This window comes from Orbicella faveolata, unplaced genomic scaffold (assembly GCF_042242905.1).
Source record: "Orbicella faveolata isolate gen_17 unplaced genomic scaffold, um_ofav_v1 contig_3, whole genome shotgun sequence".
NCBI lineage: Eukaryota > Metazoa > Cnidaria > Anthozoa > Scleractinia > Merulinidae > Orbicella > Orbicella faveolata.
This window is the reverse complement of record NW_028301558.1, coordinates 6,052,147-6,079,880: the sequence shown is the minus strand read 5'-3', so window position 1 is coordinate 6,079,880 and position 27,734 is coordinate 6,052,147. Positions and strand designations below refer to the sequence as shown.

The following is a 27,734-nucleotide window of genomic DNA, read 5'->3' as shown; positions in this document are numbered from 1 at the left end:
GGTCTTCTGAAAAATTTGGACACTGTTCAAGAGGACTGCAAAGAAAACCAACACGATACAAAAAAAAAAACAACAAAAAAACAAAAAGATTATTTACATGTGAAAAAATACATATCAAGCTATTTTCCATGTGAGATTCTTTCCATTAGTAACGTGTATCTGGGCGACAACCGGCTTTTAAACTTGGTTATCACTTTGTAATGAGTTATTTGTCCATGTGGCTACTGTAGAACTTAGAGCCTCGGACAAATAAAGCTACAATGCCTTTCTGTGAGCAAAACGACGGTTTACGGGCGAATGCCGTGACATCCAAGAATTCTAAGGTAGCGCTCATCACGGGAGTAACTGGCCAGGTAGAGTCTGTAACATTTCGGTCAAACTTAAAGTTATATATTATTTCGATTAATTGGATCCGGTTTTTGCCGTTTCCTTCAATATTTTCAGATCAAAATCGGTAACAATAAGGTATATCATTTGTATGATACGTGCCAAAAAATGGTTTTGTGTAAAATCAGTCAACGAGGAAATTTCAGGCATAGTCCTTCGCTTTCACAGTGGAACGAGTCGGCTTTTGACACAAGCTACCGTGAAGTTGCCGAAAGAAACGACTCCTCGAAAGTATCGAAGCAATGATAAAATTTCACGGTTGTAATAAATCCCTCTGAGCTGCAAAGAGAAACGACCAACTGAAATTTGCGAACTCACACATGACTGTTAACAGTTTTCAATGAAAATAGAAGATGCAATAACACAGAGATATCATGTATATTTGTCTGAGATGACACGTATCCCAAAGGCACTATTTTACTCTGTTTTGACGTAATATAGATCAATATAAATTATTTTTCCACAACTTACCCAGCATTCTTTAGGTCTCTACATATATATCTTTTGTACTAAGATTTGACCACTCTATACCTCTACCGGCTAAACCGGAAGTTGCAAAGCTCCGAAAGTTGCGAAAAGTTGTGGAAAAACCGGGAGGGTGGTTTACTTTCGCAGCTTTACAAAACATGTGTCGGTCACCAAGGGTCATAAAGTTTCGCCAGGTTTAATTCCAGTTTATAGCTTTTACTATCAGTATCGACAAAGCATTATATTACGTATGTGTCGGGAAAAGAGATTCTGAGCGGCGTTCTTCCCGAAATTTAGGCCACTTCCGAGTTGCCTTTTGCCTCGGCGTCAAAACGAGTCTTCGTGCGAAACCATTCATATGGAAATGTGTTCCGCGTGCCACATGCAGTTGGTAACTGCAGGAGACAAATACCTCCCAGATGTTCCTCCCGGTGTTCCACAATTCCGCGTCTGAATCAGATCCAAAAACAGCCGTGCTATAAAACTTTTAGCCTGCGAGCAAGCTTTCTCACCGCCACCTTTTCTAACACCTACCATTAGAAGTATAGGTGACTGACTCGAAAAAATTAAAGCACATTGTATATAGACCACTTATTGAAAGCTCCCTGCTTGCCTTACATGTAATCCAGGCGTGGAGATCCCAAGCGATGGATTAAGAGTTCGTTATCGCTCGCTTCGCTCATAAACTCGTATGAAATAAAAAGTCTGTGGACAGGCTACGTGGAGAAATGTTCATCAAACAAATATCAACAAGCGCAGTCAGGGATGATCGGTCTTCGGAGGAGAGCACTATCAATTCAATAGGCTATCCAGTGACTCCCTAATTGCCTAGCGCTCACAGTTTCCTCTTTTTTCTTCCCCTGAGAAGTGGCACATGAATTTCCGCCAATTTCTCGTCTCCGGTCGGTCTCAGACTTATTTTGGCTGGTTATTTTTCTCTGGCATTTTAGATCTCTTATTCTGGGGTGCAAACCGTGTTTCTTTGAAGAGTTGATTTTCCCCTTTGGTCTGCTTTAAAATAATAATGATTTTCAATCTTTTGTGATCTTTTTTCCACCCACCCCCCACTCCACAGTGGGGTGGTGGGGTAACATGGAATTGCCGCCACTTCCTCATAGACTTCTTTCCGCGTTATTTATTATTTTTTTTATGCCATTGAAAATTTCGTACTCTGCCGGTGTTACCTTGAAGTAGGGGTTTTGTTTTTTACCTGTGGTCTGAAATAATGGTGATTTTTGAACGGCACTTAAAAGGCCGGTGACACCATAAATGTCTTGCTTGAAGACGATGCAGGCAGACTGGAAGTAACAAGTGGTTTTTTTCACACTCGAAAATGAGCGCCACCCTTACAATAACTGACACCGCATTGAATTACTTTAAAGTCTCTCTCCAGTGGCCGTTCGTTACAAAATTGACCGAAAATTAACTAGCCCTTATGCTCTGCCCTCATGCCATCTTCTAAAACGGATCGTCACGCAACAGTATAACCCAACGATCGTCGAGGAGAAGACCCTGGGGACGAGGTTGAGACGTGGCGTCACGCTGGTATCAGGAATCGTGTCACGGTCGCCGGCAGAAGACCCTGACAACAAGTACTGAAACCTGTGGAAGAAACGCAGAATACGAAGTCAAGAAAGTCTAAATAATTACAGCATTCCGTTTATTCTATATGAATATGGCGGAGGCAAAGACAGATAAAGGGAAAGTAGCTTTAATTACGGGTATAACTGGCCAGGTAAGAATCTTCAGACAATTTTCCCATGGACATAGCAGAGCATGGCCGTGTTTGATTGAATTATCTTTATTTGATAAACTTGAACGGTGCTGACATGGCATGAGAGGCCACAATGTCTTACGGTCATCTCAGAACACTAAAATCCTGATAAGTTTACAATGAACGGACTCATCAAAAGCTATTGGTGTAGTAATCGTCCAAAGACACATGTAGTCCAGTACTGTAGCAGAAATGTACGGCTAAGGTTATGTAAGCTTATCCATAAGGTGCGAAATTTTTGAAAAGGAATAATCTTGACTCCAAAATTGAAATCCAGTGCCAAAGGGTAGCAATACGCAGATCTGTTTATTTTCCCAAATTTTCGATGATCGTGATCTTTCAAAGTTATAGAGCTAATATACATATACTGATCCGTTCACAATCTTTAAGGGTGTGATTGAAGCTTTAGTGAGACCCCGGGACTGAGACCCGCGATTACAGATATCCACAAGCTTTACACTTGTCTTTGAATTGTAGGCTAATATAGCGAAGATTTCGGTAAACGTCTCGTAGTGTTATTTATGCGCCAACCAGGAAACTATTTATTGCTGAAACGAAATCTTTAGTTTGATTTCTTGGACATTTCATTGTTTGAAAACATTATTATCGGTTAGCCGGTGTCACAGTGATATGTGTATCCCCGTGATATGTGTATCCCTGCACATATATCACTAGTGATATGTGTCTCCCCCGTGGGGATACACAAAACACTGATACACGCCTGGGCATTCAACGAACGAAAAGGGGACTCGGTTGCGAGGTTCCAACGAGCGCTGTAAAGAGTAGGAGAAACCAGAAATTAATTCGTGCCCAATGGAGCAGCTTAGGATTTCTTGAGTTTGGTTGAGTTCCAACCGACTCGATTGTATGTCTGACTAAAACTTGGAGCAGCGGATACACATATAACAAATTATTTCATGGCGCAGTGATCTCAGTGTGTATCCTCTAAACACAGCCGATTGGCTATCTACCTGATCGAAAAATGGGCCAATTATTGCTGAAACGTGCTGGCTGCTTACTCGCAACGACATTTATACCCAGGTTGAGGTTTGCGGAGTTTCCAACTCGAATGTCTAAATATCTAAACTGAAATCGCATGCAGGGGATACACATATCACTAATATTATTTCATGGCGCAGTGATATGTGTATCCCCATAAACACAACTATTATCACATAGCGCATCAGCTTGTCTGAACTGCAGGCAAAATTAGCACCCGACGTTTTTACACGGCTTGGGTTTACTGGAGTTTGAAACTCGATTATTTCACTAAAAACGCATGCACACATGCACGGGATAATAAGGGATACACATATCACTGATCATTTCATGAACTAGTGATATGTGTATCCCCATGGACACAGCTGTTATATTGGCTGTCTACCCAAGAGGAAAAATGCTCATTACATTTGCAATGTCAAAACTGACTCAATAGCAATATTAACACCCAGCATTTATTCATATCTTGAGATTTCTGGAGTTTCACTGACCTCGGTTGTACACGACCGCATGCAGGGGATACACATATCACTAATTATTACATGGCGCAGTGATATGTGTATCCCCTGAAGACAGCCATTATCTAGGCTATCTACCAAAGAATAAACGTCGATTATTATGAAACTTGCTAGCAATATTCGCAGTATAGCAATGTATACAGCTTGAGCCTTAACATATCTTACAAAAAGTCGAACTGAAAAGCGGGTGCAGGGGATACACGAGTGCCACTAATCATTTTATGGGGAGCGGGTCGAAACAGTGATATGTGTTTCACTCCACGAATAATTCAGATGCAAACAAGGCGATGAACAGTGGACAATATGTGTTACTCAAGGGGTGAGAATGCACCGCGCAATTAATATCGTCCTAGAAATCCCGTGCCGTGAAAGTCAAATTGGAATATATCTAGATCCATTTGGTGTTCAACTTTAAATTCATTATCTCCTGCTCGCAGAAAACCAGTGAGGATCAAGAACACAATTCCAGCAGCAGATACGTAAGCTTTTTCAACCACAAAAATTGAGATTTGTGTTTTAAGTCTGTTTTGGTTTGTCATTCGTCCAGTAAGCGACCGGACGACGAGAGCGCTTTCAAGGAGGATATTGCTATTTAAAGTAGAGGGGAGGGGGGTGGGGGATACACATATCACTGGCCGCCATTTTGGAGGGGATACACATATCACTAGTGATATGTGTGCGGGGATACACATATCACTGTGACACTGGTTTATGCTAAACTACAACGAAAATTATGATTGTTCAAACTCTTTCAGTTCTACAAATGAATGGGTGATTTTGATTCTAATCAGCTCAATTTGCACTGTCTCAAATAGATTAGTGGAATTGTGAAGCTCCCCCAATCTTATCAAGCATCTTATCATTAAGGTTTGGGTTAAACCTGGTTGTCATATCCCACTGACCTACCTGCGAAGTAGTCGCTGGTTGGAACTGACAATGTTTGACGATCTGTTCCAGTGGGTCCCCAGCGCATCTGTGATGGATTGCCCACGTTCTCAAATTGGCATGAAATGCAAAATCAAATTGGCACAATTTTCAGCCATTCCACCTGTAAATATGGATTGAATCGTCTTACTGGGGTATGTTGCATCCGCAGGTGATGTTCACATAAAATATTTTCATCACCGACAATCTCCACCAACCGCCAGCTTGCCTGCGAAGTTGAACTCAGCTCAACTTCGCAGGCAAGCCAGTGGTCAATGCCTGGGACAGATTATGATTCGGTGATAAATGTTCACCTATGCCGTAATGGTGTCCCAAGCTGTGCTGGCGGCTATGTCCCAGGTATGTCTGTGGCATATGAGAACCAGGCTTTACCCACTGTCTTGATCTTTGCACCAGTAATATATTTATGATTGTTGCTTTGTGGGTGAATTAATTAGATTTCTACATGCAACATGCAATTTGTCCCATAAGATCAAAGGCCCATAAAGCATACTCAGCCATAGCAAGTTACAGGTTATGTAACAGGTTACAGGTTATGACTGTACTGAACACCACCTCTCCACCGGTAGATTGTGGTATTTTCACTCCCCCCCCCCCCTCCCAAGTAAATTGTGGCATTTTCACCAAAAGTTAATATAATAAAGTGGCTGGCCTTGGCTGTTCAAAAGGCGAATAATGCTATCCATTTGATAAACAAGCAGATAACATACTTTGTTTTGTCAAGATTTTCAACCACTGGAGAGCAATTTATCCAGTGAGCAGTATTATCCACCCTTTGAACTATTGGGTCCAAATGTACAGTACTTTGATTTGTTTTGTTGCAATAATATTTTAATTGGTATGTTTTCCATAGAGATACTGGAATGTTTTTGGTTTTGCCAACACACACTCAATTTCCATTGACTGCATGTTGACAGGTCATGCAAACCTGAGTATACTGCTGACTGACCTTTATTATGAATGATGATTATCAGGAGACAATATCTCTGAAAAATAACATCATAAACCACAGATGTTCTTTGGTTTGTTACAAAACCATTAAGTCCCATGTTAAAGCCCTGGGCTTACATAACTTCATAAGGGGTTTTGGATGGGCTCATAAACAGGGGACCTTATATCTGGGGGGCATATAAGTGGAATAAACAAATGTTTTGGAACAACAAGATTAAACATATCTGAGAAACGAATTAAAGCTAACATACTATTACAATTAGAGCTATTACCTTATTGCCCTATTACCATATTACCCCATTAGCCTATAACTTTTGATTACAAATGTTGATCTTTGTAGAGAAATGCAAAAGGAACGCACTTATACATTAGATGGACTTATATCTGGGCGGGGGGGGGGGGGGCTTTATATCCCAAATAACATCTTTGTTAGCAAATAGAAGGGCTTATATTCGGGGGGGGGGGGGGCTTATAACTGGGAAGGCTTTAACACGGGATTTTATGGTGTATAGTTAGTTGTGTAATTTTCAGCAGAACTTGATCCTCTAATTGTTTTGGTCTCTTTGCTGAAACTCTCCGGATTTCCATTTCCAACCAGTCGACAGGTTGGTGCAGACAGCACTTCTTCACTTAATGCATGTCAGAGCTGTGAAAGGAATCCACTCTCTCCTCCCCACCCCTTTTGAAGCTCTGCCACTATATGCAGGTTAAATTTTGAAAATTGTTTTGTTAAATCAATTAAGTCAATGGTTTTTTTTTAAGGATGGTTCATACCTCGCTGAGTTGCTGCTCTCAAAAGGTTATGAGGTAAGCACAAACTTTTAACGTTTAATAGTAGCAAATTTAAATGTTTGAGTATAATTCACATCTCATATTATTTATACTTAAAGTGGATTATTTGCTTTTGAAGCATTTTCCATATGTGCCTGAATTTTTGCCATTTAGGTGTACCAGTATTTATTTATTTCAATATACTTTACTTACCAGGTGCATGGAATTATAAGACGATCTAGCTCTTTCAATACTGGGAGAATTTCTCATTTATATGCTGATTCTAGGTCTCATAAAATGGGAGGTATGTATCATTGACTAGTGGTGCGCAGATACACATGTATGCCATAGCTATGTGATAAGTATTGCATTTTATAGTCATTAGTATAAGACATTTGTTTGAAACATTGCTTTCTTAGAAAAAACAGTACAATGAATATTATCGTTTTCTAAACCACTCTAAATATTGCATTTCCTTGATGAAGTACCAGTTTTAATAACCATGTTAATGAACTGATGCCAGAAGTGCTTAATATTGATCAGCATTGTATGGTACAAGAAAGGATCAAAGAATACCCCTCTTTTAATACATCAACACTTCCTCACTATTTCAAGTTTTGTGTTTCCATGTCCTCCCTTAGTCTTAAACAGACTAAACACACGGTCTTTCATATGCATAATTAACACCCACAATATTTCTCTCTTTTGGGTTCTTGGTCCATACTGTATATTTACATAGATCTATCATGCTTACTTTTCAATGAAGAAATAGCCTCTATTGTAATTTGGCAGGGCAAGGCCCTGGTGGTTTGATGATATTTTAAAAATTTATTCCTTACCCTATGTGTATAGATGATTGTATGAGTGCAAGTGCAATTAACGATTTACACTATGAGTGATATTTGAAAATTTACTCAAAATTGCTCAAGCCTTTAGGCAAGTGCAATTTGAAAGAATTTTCAAATATCACAAGTAGTGTAAATCCTTAATTTTTCGTATGACTACTCATTAATTATATGACTGAGAAAATTGGGAACACTTGTTTGTTAATTTGCACCGCAGTGCATAAATTGGCCTGCTCTCAACCAAATCTCATTGAAATAATTTTCTTAGTCATGTAATAAAAGTGTTATTTCTCAGTTCCTGAAACAACAACACAATTTTGATTTTGCTTTCTAAAGGGTCATCTTTGCCTCTAATACTGGGATTAAAATTTATTTTTATTTTCAGCCATGAAACTACATTATGGGGACCTCACTGACAGTACAAACCTAGTAAAAATTATTAACGAGGTAAACTTTTTTATATTTAAACATACCAGTATATAAACTTAACTTGGATGGAGAGGGTAAGTTGTAATTTTTGCACCTTTATTTGCTATTCTGCAATCTTGAACATCACAACCTAAATGCAACCCTAATAATTCATTCAGTTTCCCAAAATTTGTTCTGGTGTCTATTATTCAAGCACCGAAAATTTACCTTTATCTGGATCAGGTATCTTTATCAAGTGTGGTATTTTTGTGCTAATTATGGAGTCCTTGATTGTGAATACTTGTTATTTATTCCCTTACAGTAAATTACAGTAATCTTCAATACTACTCACTTGACCGACTCCTAGTGCGCATGACCGTAACGCAATATAGCGACACTACATCTCTCCTTTCCTCTGAATAATGAGCTAGGTAAAGCTTAAAAACGAAACTCAACATGTTGCTTCCTAAATCTATCAGTCCTGTTCGTGTTCGTACAAGTTATTTCCTTTAAGCAATTGACCTAAGCAATGTCCAAGTAACGCAGTCTGAAAAGTTCAGATAATGTTCACGCAATAATGTTCTTTTTTCACTAAACCATTGATTTGAGCAATGTTCAAGTAACATAGTCTTTGAAATGATCAGGCACTCGTCTTGCTCTTTCTGATCTGCAAAGTGGGGTTAATTCAACTGGTGTAACTGTAGGTGGTTCAACTGATGCATTTCCAGGTGGTGCTACTGGTGCGTTTCTAGGTGATTCAACTGGTGTAACTGTAGGTGGTTCAACTGTCTCAATTGGTTCAACTGCTTCTGCCTTGATTGTGAATACTTGTTATTTATTCCCTTACAGTAAATTACAGTAATCTTCGATACTACTCACTTGACCGACTCCTAGTGCGCATGACCGTAATGCAATATAGCGACACTACACTAATGATGACTTGTATTTTTAAAAAAGTCATGACACTGAGTGGCTGATTTGGAGATACATGACTTGGGTTAATGTATTCAATGTTTTCTGTGAACCATTAAATTCACCTGGGGTTCAGTGGGTAGAGACTTGTTAACTACAGTCCATACCCAAGGGTAACCATTTGGTACAGGTCTGATTGTAAAACAGACTTCTTGCATCGCACTTTGCTTATTAATTGCCATAAGTTAGAATATCTTGTATTACAATGATGAGCAATGTCATAATCAACATTGCAGCTATCATTTGGATTTCAATAAATCTCAATAAATTGTCTAGTAGTCAGGTGACAAGAATACAGAACATCATTACCATAAGCAACATCACTAGCAGATTATTATAATATTGTGATTTGCCACTAAATTCTGAGAGCTGACATTAAAGGAAATGTATGACAGTAACAGTAAAGAATATAATTATTTTTATAATCATTGATATAATTATTATAATATTTTTACTGGTATAATTGTTGTTGTTGTTTTTTTTACTTTAGGTCAAGCCAACTGAGGTTTATAATTTAGGAGCACAAAGCCATGTGAAGGTGAATGTTCTATCAAATAAATAAAACTACAATGGTGTCTCTTTTAGACATTATTTTGGAAAACCTTGATAAATAAATTTCAGGTTACCTGGTATGGTTGATTTTTTGTGCTGGCTACAGTCAGTCTATACCTGCCAACTTTTTTCAAGTGACAGGTATGAGAATTTTACCCAGGGAATTCCAGGATTTTTGAAGACAACCAAACTGCATGCCTGAAGACATCCAAGGATTTCTAAGGATGTTTGGAATATTAGGCAGTCCTAGTCAGTGGAGGATTTAGTGGATGGCAAGAGGGCCATGACACCCCTTTTTCTTGTATTTGACCCATTGGGGTAGGGGGCTGGCTTGTGCTATACCACAATTTCTTTGGCTACCTCTGAATATTCTGGGTCCACCCCTGCCAGTTTTAAGATATGTCTTGCTACTAGTACTTTTCCCTTGAAAATCGAAGAATTGGCCAAGCCTGCTTTCATTTACACGAATCTATTTTCTTTCATTGTTTCACACTTGATTATATTAATTTAATTCTTATTTTAAATACTTGATCATATTAATTTAATTTGACTGTTAACAACTACAGTAAAAGTACAATTTTGAGGTTCCCCTTATAGGAGACACCAGCACTTCATGGCAGAAATCTCTTTGCAGAAGTGTTTTGAAATGTTGGGTTTGACGAGTTCACAGAGGGTCCACAATCAACATTTTAAGGCAGACATACTTTGTGACTGTCGGTGTAACCACAGGTTCTCTCTTAAAGGAAATACATATACTACTTCTTCTGTTTTCCTTATATTTCAGGTTTCATTTGATTTAGCTGAATATACTGCTAATGTTGATGCCGTTGGAACACTAAGACTTTTGGATGCAATCAAAACCTGTGGAATGGAAAATACTGTTAGATTCTATCAGGTACATGTACCAAAACAAATAATTATTGTTATTATATTTAATAATAAAAATATTTCCCTTATGTCACCTGAATCCTGTGAAATCTCAGCTGGCTCCTCTGCCGGATATTCATCAGATATTTTGAAAAGATGGCAAAATCAGCCACCTACAATGTGAGTTAAGTCTGAACAGAACAGAACATATTCTGTTTTCAGTAGCATGAAGCAACTAGGAGTATTTCTACTCCCTCCCCCCTGGATGGGATGCTAGTCCATCACAGGGTTACCCCCAGCATTAAATTTGCTGGTACCCATTTGTTCACCTGGGTAGAGAGAGGTACTGTGAGAGTAAAGTATTTTGGCTATGAAGAACACAACACAATGTCCCCAGCCAGGGCTCAAACCTGGACCGCTCAATCCGAAGTTGAGACCCACAGACCATGAGAGCACCACGCCTCCACAACAATGTACAGAGTCTGGCAATAAAGCCACCCTCTTAATAACTTTGTGACAACCTTGTGACATGGACTGGGCAGTGCTGCAGTAATTCTAGAAATATTTTAACTATAACAGTCTATCATGCACTCAGTATATTGGTTTCATTATTTTCCAGGCTTCTACCAGTGAGATGTTTGGAAAAGTCCAAGAAATCCCACAGACTGAAAAGACCCCATTTTATCCCAGGTCTCCTTATGGTAAGAATAGATTATTATTGTCACTGGTTTAAAGGGATGAATAGGTAATAAGTGCTCTCCCTCAAACTATTAGTACTGCAGACTTCCTTCCATCTTAACTTTTCTTAACTTGACATGTATGTTGGGAATTAATTGCACAAAATTAGAACATGAAGAAGCTAGTGGTAAAGGGGAAAAGTGACCATTTTGGGGCTTTTTGGTACAAATTAGCTGAATTTTTGCATGTGGCCTTTAAATCAATTGAACAACATTGCCCAGCTGATGTTTTTTCTCACAAGTTTCCACTCCATTTTTAAGAAAAAAAAAATGGGCTGAAAAATGCTCTCGGCATCCTTTGTTTTGCCTTATTCAAAACAGAGACAACAGAAACCAATTAGTTCTTTGCTTTATAAAACAAATAATGAAATCAATGAAGTGGCACATACTGAAGTGTAATATGAATCATAGGTTCCTTATTAGTCTAGAAGACACAGTACACATCACAAAAGAACACCACCCCACAAACCTATTATTTTCATTGTTTTCCTCGTTCTTTTGTCCTTTTGTTTCCTGTTGTTTACATCAGCTGTCTTCTACACCAAGTAAGAGCGGAATCATATTGTATGATGAAACATTCGCAATTTGTTTACTCACAAAGTTACAAGCATATACTGGTGAGACAACCCATACAATTTATATTCATGCTCAGCTCTAATCTTTTGTCAACAGGGGCAGCCAAAGTGTATGCTTTCTGGATTGTTGTAAATTATAGAGAAGCCTACAATATGTTTGCTACTAATGGAATCCTGTTCAATCATGAAAGTCCACGTAGAGGTACAGATTCTCTTATCATTTTTGGCATTTCAAATCTTCAGTTGGTTCTTTTCTTTCTCTGTTGATTAGATCAAGTTATCATGAGTTCACTGAGTAATACCAAATGATTTTTCAACTCAGGTGAAACTTTTGTAACAAGGAAGATAACAAGAGCAGTGGCTAAAATTCATTTAGGACTTCAAGATAAGGTAAGCTAGAGTTCCATGGTAATATATTGATCACATTGATTTCAATTAATTTACCATCAGTAATACTGCATGGGTAGGGGTCAAACCTTGTCAAATTTAAAGAAAGGTTAATGTTTTTTCATCCTGTGTTTTGTCGGATCTGCTAACTTTTTCCATGTTTTACTGGGCTATAAGACAAGTGTCTTTGTGGCAGCAGCCTGTATGTTTCTGTGGCTGTGTAATATTACAGACCTCAAAATAGTGGAGGGTCCTAATCAAAACCTGGCGACTTTTCAGCAAAAGTAATTTAACTTTTCAATCCTGCAATGACAAGATGACAGAAGGGTCGAGAGTGAAGTTTGGATGGAACATAATTGTGCTGCAACAGAAGCAAAATAACCTAACCTGTAAGATCACAGGGGGGGGGGGGGCTGTGAACCCGTGTGGCTACCCCACATCAAGAAAAGGAGTACCTTCTGCCCTGCAGCTGTTTCAAAGTCAACTTAGCCTAAGTTACATTTAGTCACAATAAAAGATGATTATCAACAAGTTTAGCTTACCAAATTTCAACAGAATGATGCTACAACAAAGTGTAATCATACAGAAAACAATTAAACAACTGTTGAAAACAATATCAATGACATTATTTACCACGAGAATTTCATGACATTTGGATGACTTTGGCTGGGACTCTGAGGTCCCCCAGTGTGAAACATTTTTTATCAACAGTTATAAATGGTACTTAAGTAGCATCAATCTACTTTTTATTTAACATATATTTATCTTTTTTTTTCTCATAGCTTGAACTTGGAAATCTGGACTCCAAAAGAGATTGGGGACATGCCAGAGATTATGTTGAGGTAAAAATCATTTTAAAATATACGTGTAATGTAATTAATACTGCAAGTTGATTTATTTTCTTTTTTGTACATGTAGGTGCATTTCAGAAAGTATCCATGCCCTTCTCACAGAGAGTTCTTTTGCTTAAGATCCTACCACCTGCCCTGCTGGAAGTTCCAGTTAAGCTTCATACTTTCCTGTAAACGCTTTGGCTTTGAAAATCCCCCTCCCTTCCCTCACAGTATTTCCAATGACATTCCTTGGGGTGGGTATGGATATTCCCTGGAATCACACCTTGACTGCCTGTGCTAACTTGCATTTCTAACCTGCCATTGTATACCTTATGTATACTGTCTCCCTACAGCCATCATTATGACGGCAAGTGATTTTTAGTACTAGCATTCTCAATTTGATGGTGTTCTGTCCTGAACATGCTTAGGGATACCAAAACCAACACCCTAATTATGATGTTGAGCATCCCCATCCCTGCCATGCGGGTGTCTCCTGCCCCAGGGAGAACCCAGACAAAAGTGCTGGGCTTGTCTGACTAGCATCTTATCCAGAGGACTTTTCCCAAATTTACTTTTCCCAACAGAATGCAACACCCTGATAATTTGCTTCACATGTTAGTTTGGTTACACCATATTATGTTGGCTTATCTTGTATTAAGTATGTGGGTGTGTCCTTCTTTTGTAGGCCATGTGGCTTGTTTTACAGCATGAACAACCAGAAGACTTTGTAGTGGCAACTGGAGAAGTTCATAGTGTAAGAGAATTTGTTGTGGCAGCTTTCCAACAAATTGGCATAAGCATTGTGTAAGTCTATCAATATTGTGAACTCCTCTTCACCCAAGCTATGCAGGAGCCCTCTTTAATGTTGCCTTTTCTTGTTTCTCCTCAACAGTTCATTCAGTAGTGTGCACAATTCTTAACAGATACCAAAACACATTTTCACAACTTTGAAACAGAATCAACCCTGATCAAGTTGATATCATAGAATACATATTAACTGGGAAAGGTCTGGCCAGACTCTTTTTTTATTGCAAAACACATAATTACTTACATTGTACTTACCCTACTTACAATACGACACTTAAGGGTTGGCCAGACTTGAAAATGTTTGGTCCTCTATCATTTTGCATAGAACTTATTATACCCATGCCACACCTTGATCTCAAGCGAACTATTTTCACATCCAGCCCTCCCAGTTGGTCAATAAACTCAAGATATTTTCCTCATCCAGTCAATATTTAGCAGTTTACTGAAAAACCTCACTAGAAGTAATAAAACTGTACATGTAGTTGTCTGACGTTTTGATGTTGCTAACATCATTATAAAGGTAAAACTGACCGTTTTATCCCAGTTTGAATATTGGGGAGGAAAGAGCAAGTTCAGAAATAATAACAGTAAGAAATAATGGGGGACATACATTGTAGCAGTTTGTTCACTGCAGACACTTCAGCAAAATATAAAAGGCTCGACTTTTTTCCCAGATGGGAGGGAGAAGGTGATACAGAAGTTGGAAAAGACAAAGAGACTGGAAAAGTTCTTGTGAAGGTGAACCCCAAGTTCTACAGACCTACAGAAGTGGTGAGTTAATTGTTATGATAAAACTGGTAATTTAATTCTATAAATGTTAGCCAATCAGAACTTCATATTTCTCTTACTAGGATTATGTAATAATTCCATTTTCATGTCAAAATTAAAATTTACCATCTCACCTGGAACACAAAGGCACAGTGGTCAAATGGTTACCGTTCTGGACTCCAGATGGATTGGGTTCGAGCCGTGGCCAGGGTCAACATGTTGTGTTCTTGGGCAAGACACTTTACCCTCACAGTGCCCCTCTCCATTCAGTTGTATATTAAATGGGCACTGGTTATGACACTACCATTTGATGCTGGGGATAACCCTGCCAAGGACTAGCATCCCAAGGGGATACTCCTAGTTGCTTAGCTCTACAAAAACCGGGATAAGCTCCCACTGTAGGGACCACTTGGCCTGACACAGACTTAACCTTATATTACATGGAAAAAACCATAAAACAACTAGTAACCATGTAACATCATGAGCCATAATGAAGTGTAGTTATGCATATTGTCACACCAAATGGAGGCGATTGTAGTTGTAATCCTACCACTATTTTGAAGGATAATAATTTTGTCACTCTTTTGGGAGACCTCTCCTAGCTTCCAAACTGTTAGAAGTCAAATGGTAATGTCACTATTCAAAACTATTGCTACTCTGTTCAAAACATTTAGTTCTATTCAATTTAAATAAATATATACAATGTACCTTAATTGACCACTCCCCCAGTGGGGCTTTTCAGAGCCAAAGGAAACAAACAATGAAACAAATCATGTAAATGAACATAACATGGTTAAATCTCCCTCTTGGCAAGAGACATACCAGTTGGCTATTTACAAGCCTGGCCAAGGAGTTGAACTCGGGACTACTGAAGACAACACCAGCTAGTTGTCAGAACGGTACTTGAACTCGCGACCTCCAGATTTCAAGTGCGGCGCTCTAACCACTCAGCCATGTTGCATCTACAAATTAGTTGAGGCAAAACTACAAATTTGAGACAAAAACAAACTGGAACCTGGGAAAGTAAAATGCAATTTGTTAAACTGGAATATATCACTTAGGACAGAAAATAACTTTTAATAATGAGAGGCGAAGACCATCTGTGCAAAAGAAAAAACTATTTACATGTTAATTATTTTACCAGGATTACCTGCAGGGATCATCAGAGAAAGCATACAAACTTCTTGGCTGGAAACCTAAAGTGTCTTTTGAGGTACCTGTTCTATGTTACACATGCACATGGTGACGTGTATCCCTTGTTAGAAGTGGTATAATTAGGTTAATTCCCTTGTTTAGCGATGACCTTTTATTGAGACTGGCGCTCACCAAGCCTTTTTCCACCTTGTGAGGCAGTGGTCCTCCCACCTTAGATTGAATTTGAATTTAAGAAATGATGATTTCTGAGGAGGAATTTGGTGAAAAACCTTTTGCAGCAAGGAGGGGCCCAAACGAATTAGGGTCTTTGAAGACAAGATACAGTATCTCTCTTTGTCTTGGAGTCTTCGAGCCTAAATATAAACATTTGGTAGAAATATTTGAAAACCCAACCAGCCTTTTATAGTTTTTATTATATGGAAAACTGATCCACAATGAAAAGAACAATTCTGATTGGTTCCCTAAGCGACTTTTTTTGGCAATACGGTCCACTACGACGGTCGTTTAGCACCCCCCCCCCCTCCCCCCCACCAAGTCGATTAGCCTCTAGCCGGTTCGCCCCCAACCAGAAGTCGAAAACACTGTCTATTTCTCGTTCTTCAAGGTTGAATATGGGGGCTAATCGACTTCTGTTTGGGGACTAAACGACCGTTTACCGCTAACACGTACCCGCTCACGAATTAGTCTTGGTTAACTGCTGTTTCAAACATACTACAAAATACGTTAGTTTGTTGATAAGTAGAAATCGTTTTTCCTTCACGTCTCACGGACAATTTCCAGCATATGTTCAGAACAGCGACGTCGAAAAGACAAATATATGCTTGCAAACAAAGTTTTAAAAGAACAGTTAGAGCGGTTTCCAACTGAGTGTCGAAAGTTATCAGGCAATTACCTTGGTTTTGGTTTTGGTTTTGGTTTTACTGCTGTTTGAGATTGGCTGAGTAGTCTAATTGGTTTGTGATTGGTTTGGTTTTGGTTTTACCACGCTCAATTGAAAACCGCTCTAATAATAATACTTTACCAAATTAGCTTATTTGGTTGGTACAGGGGAGTATTGGTTTCTATAGGCCTTTGGCTCGGTCCATGGTAAACGTTTAAAAGTAGTTCAATAATCCCTACATGATACATGCGACTCGCTAGTTAGCGCAGTGACTGATTGGCGTGGTGAACTGGGAGGTTTCTTCTGTTAAATGTTTTCAATAGCGTTCCTTATTAGTTTTGGGAGTTATCTATTACCACTAAGTTGGTATATACAGTTGATAAGAGTTTTTAAACTCTTATAAAACGTTTTTAACTCTGTTTTTTTTCAGGAACTGGTCAAGGAAATGGTAGAAGGAGACATAGCCCTGATGAAAAGCAACCCTTCAGCTTAATTACAGATTCAAATTAGAATCAAGATCATCTGTCTTAGTAACGAAACTGAAACCAGCCTGAGTACACTCCTATGTGCCCATGCAAGCAATATGTTTGTTGTTTAGATAGTAACAAATTACAGGTTAAGATACATTTTCAAATATATATTTAGCAAAATGAGGTGGCATAACGAAAACGAAAAAGTTTTAAAATAAATTTTGTGATCTTGTCTGGACTATTTATTCTTAAAGTCGGTGCTTTGGACACAGAATATATTTCGGGCCCGGTGTTTTTCAAAGGAGGGTAATTTTTCAATTTGTTCACCCACGCCCCTTTTAGTATTCTCTAGAACCAGCAATTTTTCTAAGTCAGATGTCAGAATTTGTCTGCCGTTTGTGTAATGAGCACAACCCAAGAAAGTTCAATGTTGTTGTATAAGAGCACAGCACGTTTATTTAATTGAAAATCATCGAGGAGTTGTATGATATATTTACTTACGGATACTATTTCTGTTTGTAGAAGGCCATTGGAGAGGTTAATTTATACACCATTAAGACAGTCGCTTGTGACTATTTAAATAAAAGGGGTTGTACAAAGAACTGCTGTCCTAGTGTTAGCTTCCGCTTTATGGAGGGCAACTGAATCGATAACTTTCGAAGCAACCTTGATCACGTCATTGGGCGGAGACATTAGAGGCTATTTCACCATATAAGTAGTTTTCTGGGCGGTGTAAAAAAACTTACCTCCATGTGCAATGGAACCACAAGAACAGGGAACAAACGGTTGAAAAATGTGCGCCGGATTTTCGACATGCGCGATCCGTCACGCTACCCCTTGGTGCCACCGCACCTTTTCGTGAAGGCTGGCAGATGACGTTAGAGATCCCTACTTACTGTTCGAAAATAGTATAGTAATGGGAAATATGATTTAGCTTGGGTTGGGTGGGAGGGTGGTTGTTCCCGAGATAATGACGGCCTTTCATCAAGTTAATGAAGAACAAAAATTGATTGATGTTCTCAGTTTTTCAGGGCTTTTGAGTAAGAGAATTGGCAAATAAAAAGAAAATATTACTTTCTGATGAAGTCTCTACTACATACTAAAGAAAGATGATTTCATGTTTTCACAGAAATCCAGTTTAACTGTCAAACCTTTCAGTCAGTAGAGCTCGATGTTTGATCACTCCCGATGTAACACCGCACACGAAAGAGACTACGTAAGTTCCCAGATTCCTCTCGACTCGTTTTACTGAATGACCGCCCTCTCCCACCGAAGCCATTTTCACCAAAGGGTTGCACAAAGTAATGCGATCACTCACCATTTCCAAGTGTTGTTAGCGTAAAACCCACTAAAATAATTAACTTCAAGGTTAAAGCGACATTCATAGTTTGTTTACAAAGTAACATGATTTGCCAACCATGATTTACAACTGTTCAAAAGTCCAGTAAAATTAATACGAACAGGTGATGTAGTAGTGTATCCTTTTATTTTACTTTTACTCATTCTACAACGGTTTCCCTTTAATAGCCCTCTGGTTGGATTCTGGAATTAATAATTTATACTCTGTTGGAGACCAGAATAGTCAAGAACGCAAAACAAGTTTCAGTTTCGACTTTTAGGGAAAGAAACGTAGAATAATAAATATATTATTTGATCTCTTTGTCTGTTTTGCTCACCTAAGTACAGTAAGATTCGTAGAAATATACAGCGATCTTTCGCAATAAAATTTCTACTAAGATATGTTGCCAATCTCTAAATGTTTCCTGCTTCAAAGCTGGCTTGTCACGCAATACTCAGTTCCATTGCATTGTGCGACGATACAAGTAACGGCTATGAAAGAGTATTCAAAAGGCTTCCAAAAGTGTAGTTTGAATAACCCATGCGTTTTAATTTTTTAGCTCAATCTCAGCTTTTGTTGTTTTACAACTCGTCTCTTCTTTCGTTCTCTGTATCTTGCCCAGTTTCAGCTTTGCTATCCATTCTTAACTTGGAGGCGCCTCCTAGGTCACCTGGTGCTCCGGCGACAGGACCATGAGGCGCCTCAGAGCGCCGCGCAATCTGCTTTAAAGTGTCCTGGGAAAGAGCTTTAATGTCGTCACGTGTTATGAAGCCCTTTCCTTCTGGATCCAATAACTCGTGGAAAATTTCAAGGGTGTCTCTCTGCATATCTTCCACATCCTCTTCATCGAGCTCAAACAAATCTTCTATTATAACGGAAAATTGTTCCTCAGTTAAGGTATCAGCCTATAAGAAAGAAAACAAAACGTTACATTAGTTTCGCTTCCATTCGTTGCTATCATCTGCAACTCGTAACCTTCAGTTAGTCAGACAGTCAGTCAGTCAATCAGTCTGTCAGACAATCAGTCAGTTTGTCGATCAGTCAGTCAGTCAGTGTGTCTGTCATCCAGTAAATCAATCACTTCTTGACAGTCTGTCTGTCTGTCATTCATTCAATCAGTCAGTCAGTCTGTCTGTCTGTGTGTCAGACAGTCAGTCAGTCAAGCAGTCTGTCAGATAATCAGTCAGTTTGTCAGTCAGTCAGCCAGTCAGTCAGTCAGTCAGTCAGTGTGTCATTCAGTCAATCAATGACTTCTTGGCAGTCTGTCTGTCTGTCAGTCGGTCAGACAGTCAGTCAGGCAGTCAATCAGTGTGTGAAACGTCAGCTTCACAAACTCTCTACGGGGTTTAATTTGCCTTCATTAACCTTAACTTGAGTGATAGCTACATATTGTCCTGACGACGGATATTAGTTGGAATGAAAACGAAGACAGAGTACCTCAAGATATTACACTAAACACTTTGATACCTTCAGTTCTTCAAATGCAGACAGTAAGGTTTGTCTGAATCTCTCTACATTCTGATATCCCATATCGATCGTTTTGTCTCCCTTGTTGTAAGTCCAATGCACTTTGGCTTGGCTGAGTGCTCGGTACTCGTACGTCTCATTTTCACAGCTGGAGTTGTCGAACGTGTCGTCTAACGACGCAGTGAACAGCATAGTTGCGGAGATGGTTCGGTTGCCTTTGTATGAACGCACCTGGTGTATGTAACCTGGTAGTAAAATAGCTCCATATGTAATTTACAGCAAAAAGATGTTTATACAAACAGCTTGTAGGGGGAGAGGGCGAACGGCATTGTTGCGGAGACGATTCGGTTGCCTTAACATGGACGCACTTCGCGTATGTGACCTTAGAGAAAAATGAATCCGCTTGTAAAAAACTGCAAAAAGATTTTTATAAAGCGATTGCGAATAGTGTTCCCGGCTCGTTGCTCAGACGTCAAATAAGAAAGATAAACATCGTTACATCGCAAAAGGAACTGACCGGAAAAAGTTCTGGAGATTTTTTTACACCAATCGCCAAACACAAAGCTTAAAGTTTGCCATGTTAAAGTCATTTGACGAAGCGGTCTTTAGTGTAGAATAAAGCTTACCACCTTACCAGAAGGAATAAAAATACAGTCTCCCGGCTCAAGAGTACTGTAAGTCCATTCCACTTTGGAAACATCGGGATACAGATTCAGATCAACCACATCTGGATTGATACTTGAAAACCCTGAACCGAACTGAGGTGGCTGAAAGACAAAGTCAAAAAAGACGCTTGTTTAATAATATAACGGGTTTGACCATGCTAGGTTTAAGCAATACACTGCTGTATTGATGACATACTGTCTGGCCTTGCAGCTATAATGCCAAGACAGAGATTTATTTTCAAAACTTCCTGCAAGCTTCGCACTGAAATTAAGGGACACAGATGTACCTGCTCGAATTTCAACCCGGTTTCATTTCCAGCCTTACAATTATTAATTATCCTTACTGATTACTAGACGCTCCTTAACTGTTTGTTCGAAGGAATTCAATGGTAGAACATCAAGACTGCATCCTCATAATGATGATTTCCTTTATCCTCATCATCTTCAGTGGTAAAGTAAGGAGAATTTGGGTGTAGCAATTTTAGAAATCAAGCTGAGCCACTTGACTGATGGCCCGCTCATCCAACGTGGATTTAAAAGCTCAACCTCCTACGCGGTCCCATACGAAGAGCTCTCCGCATTCTGGCTGCGCGTAAATAAGAGCGAGAGCAAAAATCAATGAAACAGAGGGTGGTGGGGCGAGAGAGGGATTCCCTCTCTTGCCCCACCAGCCCCTTCTTCGTTGATGTTTTGCTCTAGCTGGTCAGAATGCGGGAAAGCTCTTTGTAGGGGAACGCTTGCTACTCAGGCTCGCTCCTGCCCAGAGTCTTCATTCCTCTCAGACAAGCGGTGGAACATGAGCTACCCTGGAAAGTTCTGACTGAAAGTCTGAAAATACTGGACTTCCGGTTGAATTGTGCATGCCTATTAAACTAACAAAAACATGGCTCAATCGAGATGCTGGTGTTTCATTTCCCCTCGTTTCCATTGTTTGGTAACAGTTTCCAGCACTTTCCAAGCCTTAGATTTTCATGGGTCGTTATAACCACTTTTTATCAGTTGATGCTTGAATTATGGTATCCAAAAACTGCCCAATCATTGGTGAAGATGTTGTTATCACTTTTGTGACACAATAGATTACCATAGCAACAGTAATACCTGTTAAAAACACCCTTAATTTAGCTTTATCTGCTAATAATTCAAAAACAAGCTCAGTGACCCCCATTTTTTATTACTTTTTATTGAAGAATAACTTGCATTATTTGGCAAAGTTTTAAAAATTTCTATCCAGAGGATTCAGAGCCACGTTGAATGTTCAAATATTTAAGTTGGCGCTGAACATATTATGATATACAATAGAATTTTTTAAAATTTGCACAATGATGCATCTTATCATGCTTATCGCAATTTGGGTTGTACCGTTGTTATGGTCACCTGATTGCTATTAAGGTTACCATTATTGGTTCACCATCCCTGGGCATTTACATGATACCAATATTGTAGCATCACTTAATAAACTGAAATAGTATTCATCTGCCAAAGCATATAGCTGTTGGAAAAGTGACGAAAATTTGTTGCCAGGCTCCTTAACACCAATTAGAATCAATCCTGTAACTAAAGAGTTGCTCAAGTTGTCAAGCTTGAGCAGCAAGGAATGGATACCCAAGGAATGAGATTGTTTCAAGCTAGTCTGTTGAAATCCATTTTAATCTTCCCCAAGATTAAGCACTTTGTCCATGCTTGGTCCTGTTATCAACCTTTCAGCATCTTTAGTAAACTAATACTTGAGGCTTTTTTGATTTAATGGAAAATTTACACTTGGTAAAAATTAATCAATATCATAATGGATTTACCACAGACTCACCTTTGTTAGATTCAGAAATGGTGCAAAGTCAGGGTCGATCATCATGAAGTCTTTGCGACCTGCGACAATGCAGTGAATATTATGGTCTGCATCGAAATGAATAACAGAGCGTGTTCCCCCTGAGCTCATCCAGAAGTTGAGCTCATGTATGAAGTCCTTGAATGTACCACACATGAGACAAGGAAGTAACTGGGGCAGAAATTTGAGAGAACAGTTGAAAAAGCATGTCTTATCTGCAAATCTTAGTTATAGTACCACCAACTTCTACAGGAATAAATACCCGATGAAAATATTTTTTCATTTCACAGATAATTTTGTGTAATGCCTACCCCCTCCTCCCCCAACCAAAAAGAGAGAGAAAATAACTCCTGAGCACTCTCGCATTTGTTTACATTTTTTGTTTTGTTTCATGTAAGACATCACAAAATGAAAAACATTTTGCAACCATTTACATGGAGTAAATTCAAAGTTTCATGTCAACTGCCATTATGGATATGAGATCACACAAAGCGTTATGCTTCGTTTTTTCTCATATCACTAGATGAAACAACTTTGCAGCTGTACAAATCAATGAAGCTGTTGGAAAAAGAATTTGAAAGGCCTCAAAGATGTGGCTCGTAATGAATAACACTGATTCACATTCCATCAGGTGAGACTTATAAAGTTTATAAACATTAGGGTGCTGAGACTGCGCAGTACGGACTGGAAATCGTCTTTAAGATTCTAAACAGGTTTTTGGCTAAATCAAGGCTCACCACAAGCCGGAGGGTAGACATTATGGTAAACTACGGTTATCCACTTTACCCCTTCAAAACTCTGTTTTAATTATTTCAAGTCTGGCCCTGGTTTCTTGAAAATTCAATTCTAGACTGTTAGGGAAGGTATGTTTTTTTCTTGGGGGGGAGGGCTGGGGTCTCAGAGGGGAGGGTCATCAGTGAAAGTGAGCACCAAAAGGGGAGGGTCATACCTCTTTGTAAGCTATTCAAGGGGAGGGTCACACATCTTTTCCAGACTTTTTTAACGAGGAGTTTTGTGATGTTTTCCATTTTTCTTACAGATTAAGTTTTTCTTTTCACCTACTTTGATTTAATTTGGTGTTTTATTATAGGTTCATGTATATTATGCCATGGCACATAGTTTCCACGGAGGACTCATGTCCTTTTCCGTCTGTATCGAGATGTACTAGACTCAGGTATCATTTCTTCAGTTTCTTGCTCCTGTTGACTATCCGCTGCCTGATCTCCTGAGTCATTTAGTTCTCAAGAGTTACTACTAAATCCAACAATGTGCTCTACTCTGTTGCTGTCACTGTTAGACTCTTATTTGAGTCAGAGGCTAGCTGAAAGTTGTTCTGACTGTCCTGCACAATAGAAGTCAAAATCTTACTATACCCATACTACTGATCATGGTTGAGAACGCACGATGATGGTACGACAAGATTTGTGTAATACTTTCAGAGAGGGGAAATTGAGCTAGATCACGCAGAGCCTCCCTGGAAAGTGAGAAACATCATGTGATATACGCTGGTTTAATAATTTAATATTTTATATCTGGTGTAATATTTACAATGACCAGCCAGGGTGAATCATGAGTATTGTTCTCAAAGTAGGCAGCCATTACAAGCGAGATATCTGCCTTTATGGGTAAGTTCTTAATGATGTTTCAATCATGTGCAAGAAGTTTCCTTTTCCAACAGAAGCCTGCCTGCCTTTAACAGAATTTGGAAATGTAGGAAATATTTGTTTTTGCGAGTCAGATTTTGCGTGCTATGAAACAAACAAACCTTTTTATTAAAATAACCAACAGTAATGCCGACTAGTCGGAGAAGGAAGCCTGTGTATTTTCCCTTTGATACTATATGTTCAAAACTTTAATAATACTCAAAGTTTATACTTCCACATTCAAACTTCAGTAATAAAACGTAGATATCCCATACTGATCGTTCACATTTTCTTGTTTCAGTTCGCACACATTCAGTATTGAGATAAATATATATTCAAACATTTTGCCTTCACAAGCGAAATGTTCTGAGGTTTCTAGTCGGTGTGGAACATACCATGAAGTAGTGAGGGGAGGGTCACACTTTCATCAGTCACCTAAAGGTGGGGGGTCAGGAGTTTTTTTTAATTAAAATGCAAGGGAGGGCCAACACTTTTTTTGGAAAAAAATACCAAAATTCCCCAGCCCTTCCCCCCCCCCCCCCCCCCAAAGAAAAAACATACCTTCCCTTAGGAAAGGTATATATATTTTTCCATTTGTTTAAAGACTGGAAACCATTTCAGCTATTTGGTGGACGAGGGCAAGACTGGGAAGGAAACAGTTGATTCTTACACTTGACTGCATGGGGACAGGTGCTGCGGTTTAAGTATACATTACAACAAACAAAAGATAATCAGTTAAAAATTTGAAGATTACCATTGCAGAAGGTAATAAAACTTACAGTTTGACTTTACAAACAAACGTAAAACAAACAATGATGAATACTTACCGGGAGATCTTGTCTCATCGGATCAGGCAACACCGTGACCACATAAAGATTTTTTTTCTTGTATACATCAATAAAATCACCCAGCAACATACGCGCCGTTATGCCATGAGTTCTGTTCTCCGTTTTCAGTTCCGTTAATACATCCAAGTCGCCATATTTTTCCTTTAAATATTCGTCTGTCCATTTCTGTAGCGCGGGTGAGTTCGCTAGGGCCCCGCGAAACACAAGAGGTTCATATTTGCTGACGTGTTTCTCCCAGAACTCTTGAGGTTTTAGTACCGTGTTGTATTGCACTACGGGGGCTTTTGGCGGCCTTTGCAAGCCAAACATTTGTAAGTGACCGGCCGGGATGTCAGGATCGCTAGATAGAAGAAACTCCGGTGGAAAAACAACGTCTTCGAGGCGATTTAGAGCACTTCCGCTTGTGGCTTCCACGGCGAACTGATCGAGGAGATGAACCCAACAGATAAATAACAAATACAAGTTTCGAGGAAATAGTGTTGACATTTCTTCGACTGTAGTTTAGGATTGGAGCTTAGGGTGTAAATAACAGCACAGTAAAGCGACGTTCAATGACCACAAGCGACCCCTCGGACGGAAAAATATTCACGACTGTCCTCTGTATGCAAATTCTCTTCTAATCGCGTTACATAAAATCAATTTGCATAATAAGACTTCATTTGGCTTCGTGAAATAAATTATGACACAAAAGCCATCGGATAAGGTAGCTTTGTACTGTATTCTCATAGTACTGAACTCTCAACACCCAGAGCCGAAAATGTTCAAATTCAACATGTTCAAAGTGTGGGTATAACTGCCATCAACTGGATAAATCACTGATAATCGACCAATTTTTCGATATATTAAAATTCAGCCTAACACAATAGACCTCAGCACGAGGCTCTGGCCTGGGGAATAAATGCCATAAACTCTGTAGTTATTCCCCAGAGACTCGTATGAGGTCTATTGTTTTAAGCCGAATTTTAATATATCGAAATTGGTCTATTGAATAACTACGAGGAACAATAACTTCGCTATCCACCCTCTGAATAACCAAGCTAAGGAGTATATAAATGACTGCCAGCAAAATGTTTGGGTAACCTGACAAACCATACGTTTCACAATGTGTCCTGTGCGGCTGTCGACCATCATTTCGGCTCCCTTTTCTTTCGCCCACCAACTTTTTCGATCCTTCCCACTGACTGCAACAAAAAGTTGTAGCTGGGGCCAGGTTGGTAAGGAAAAGGGGTACGCCTTGCCCTTACCAACCTGGCTCCAGCTACAAGTGTTTCAGTCAGTGGGAAGGATCGAAAAAGCTGGCGGGCGAAAGAAAAGGGAGCCGAAATGATGCGCGACAGCCTCACAGGAGACTACCCGGCCAGAATTTAGTGAGGGTAAACTAACCCTAGAAAGCACCTGTCTACCTGCATTACCTTGGTCTATCTTCATTGCATTCATTATAACTACCTGCACCCTTCAGCCCTTAGGAAGCTTTACTTGCAAGCGAAGCATCAATTTAGGTAACAGGTAACAGGCAACTCTTAATTGAGGAAGCCAACTTCACTTAAAAGGTCTTCGTGAGACTCTTAGTGATTACGGATAAGGATAAAACTAAGAGCTGTGTATTTACTGATAATAAAATGTTATAAATAAATTAAAAGGCTAACCGAAAGGACAATAAATTAATTAATGAAAGTCTCCAGAGACATCATGCTTTAAGGCAGATAATGAGGGTAAATTTCTAGCACCAGCGGCAGTGAAACAATAAGAAACACCAGCGGGTAATGGGCTCCTGGTACTTCGTTATTTTATCTGGTTACCGTAATTACTATCTGCAGGGCTTTATATTTACGACGACAACAGAGCTGCAGCCTGGCGATAACATCATTTGTGCAGACATCAGTCACTGGTATAAATAAAAAAATAATAACTGTTTGGAAAACAGACCCTCTTCAGATCATCATCGCTTGCAATGATTATAGCGGAGAGTTATTAATTTTTGACCGGCCTGCTTCGGAGTGCTTCCCCCGCGAGTTTCGTTGAAAGGACGAGCCCGCCAACTGTTCGTTCCCCGAGGAAGGGAATTAGAGGGAGTGACCAAAAGAAAAAACAAACTTAGTGATAGAAACAGGCAGAAAAATACAAGAACATAACAAAACAGAACTTAACCAGATAAGATACCTGTGAGAATGAGGCGGAACATAAACATCGATGTGCCAAGCAGAGAAAGCTGTTCTTGAAGTGGCGAGTAGGTTGTTCGCATGGGTACGTTGCTCGTTATTACTATCTTACCTTAGGATATGATTCTCAATTTTTCGCCGAAATATTAGAAACTACAGCAGCAGAAATGAATGTGCTAAATTAATTTCATCAGATGGAGTAGTAAAGTAAAACTATATTTCAACACGGTGCCCCATTCAGCTCGAGCTTAAAGGTTGAAATCCGTTGGGGCCCTCAGTGCATCTAAAAAATATATATTACATAATGATAAGAAGAAAACTATAATATGCAGTTGCATTACTGAAATACGATATAATACGTTAATGAACGTTAAGATAAGAAAAAACGTTTACCTCGGGGGCAGAAAGACAGACTTTTTTTGGTGTGTTACTATATTTGCAGGGAATTTGTTAAAAATTTTTGCGCCACCAAGAAAGTTTTTTTGTTTTCAGAATTAAGTTTAACCTTTGGTAGGGATAGCTGAATGCTTCAGTTGACGTGTAATGTATTTATGAATGTCGCAAAATGTAGTGAAATGTGATATAAAGTAGCCTGAAACCATTGAATGAAGACAGAGTAAAACAAGTTTAGCTTTACGGTAGGAGCACCTGCTACATGCTAAGCTTAAATATCCCATTGCTTCATGGCGTCTCTCCTTCCCTCCGCAGGACCCTCCGCAGAG

At 39.2% G+C, this 27,734-nt stretch overlaps 2 protein-coding genes across 3 annotated transcripts; one reads left to right on the top strand and one right to left on the bottom strand.

Moving 5' to 3' along the window:
* The first annotated feature begins 205 nt into the window (after window positions 1–205).
* LOC110068215 (GDP-mannose 4,6 dehydratase-like) lies at window positions 206–17,671 on the top strand. 2 transcript variants are annotated; one of them, XM_020775592.2, is made up of 14 exons: window positions 206–353; window positions 6,805–6,849; window positions 7,030–7,117; window positions 8,044–8,105; window positions 9,529–9,576; window positions 10,375–10,485; window positions 11,077–11,158; window positions 11,867–11,971; window positions 12,092–12,159; window positions 12,939–12,998; window positions 13,675–13,793; window positions 14,471–14,567; window positions 15,709–15,777; window positions 17,030–17,671. In XM_020775592.2, the coding sequence occupies exons 1-14, from the start codon at window positions 261–263 to the stop codon at window positions 17,090–17,092; spliced, it is 1,110 nt and encodes a 369-aa protein (XP_020631251.2). In that variant the 5' UTR covers window positions 206–260; the 3' UTR covers window positions 17,093–17,671. The 2 variants fall into 2 exon arrangements, with proteins under 2 accessions (XP_020631251.2, XP_020631252.2); XM_020775593.2 differs by lacking the exon at window positions 206–353 and adding an exon at window positions 2,388–2,590.
* An 862-nt stretch (window positions 17,672–18,533) lies between these two features.
* Window positions 18,534–25,598, bottom strand: LOC110068214 (uncharacterized). The gene is made up of 5 exons (XM_020775591.2): window positions 24,833–25,598; window positions 22,345–22,533; window positions 20,510–20,642; window positions 19,876–20,120; window positions 18,534–19,313 (listed from the first exon to the last, which is right to left on the bottom strand). Exons 1-5 carry the CDS (start codon window positions 25,337–25,339, stop codon window positions 18,990–18,992), a joined length of 1,398 nt encoding a protein of 465 aa, XP_020631250.1. The 5' UTR covers window positions 25,340–25,598; the 3' UTR covers window positions 18,534–18,989.
* Between the last annotated feature and the right edge of the window lie 2,136 nt (window positions 25,599–27,734).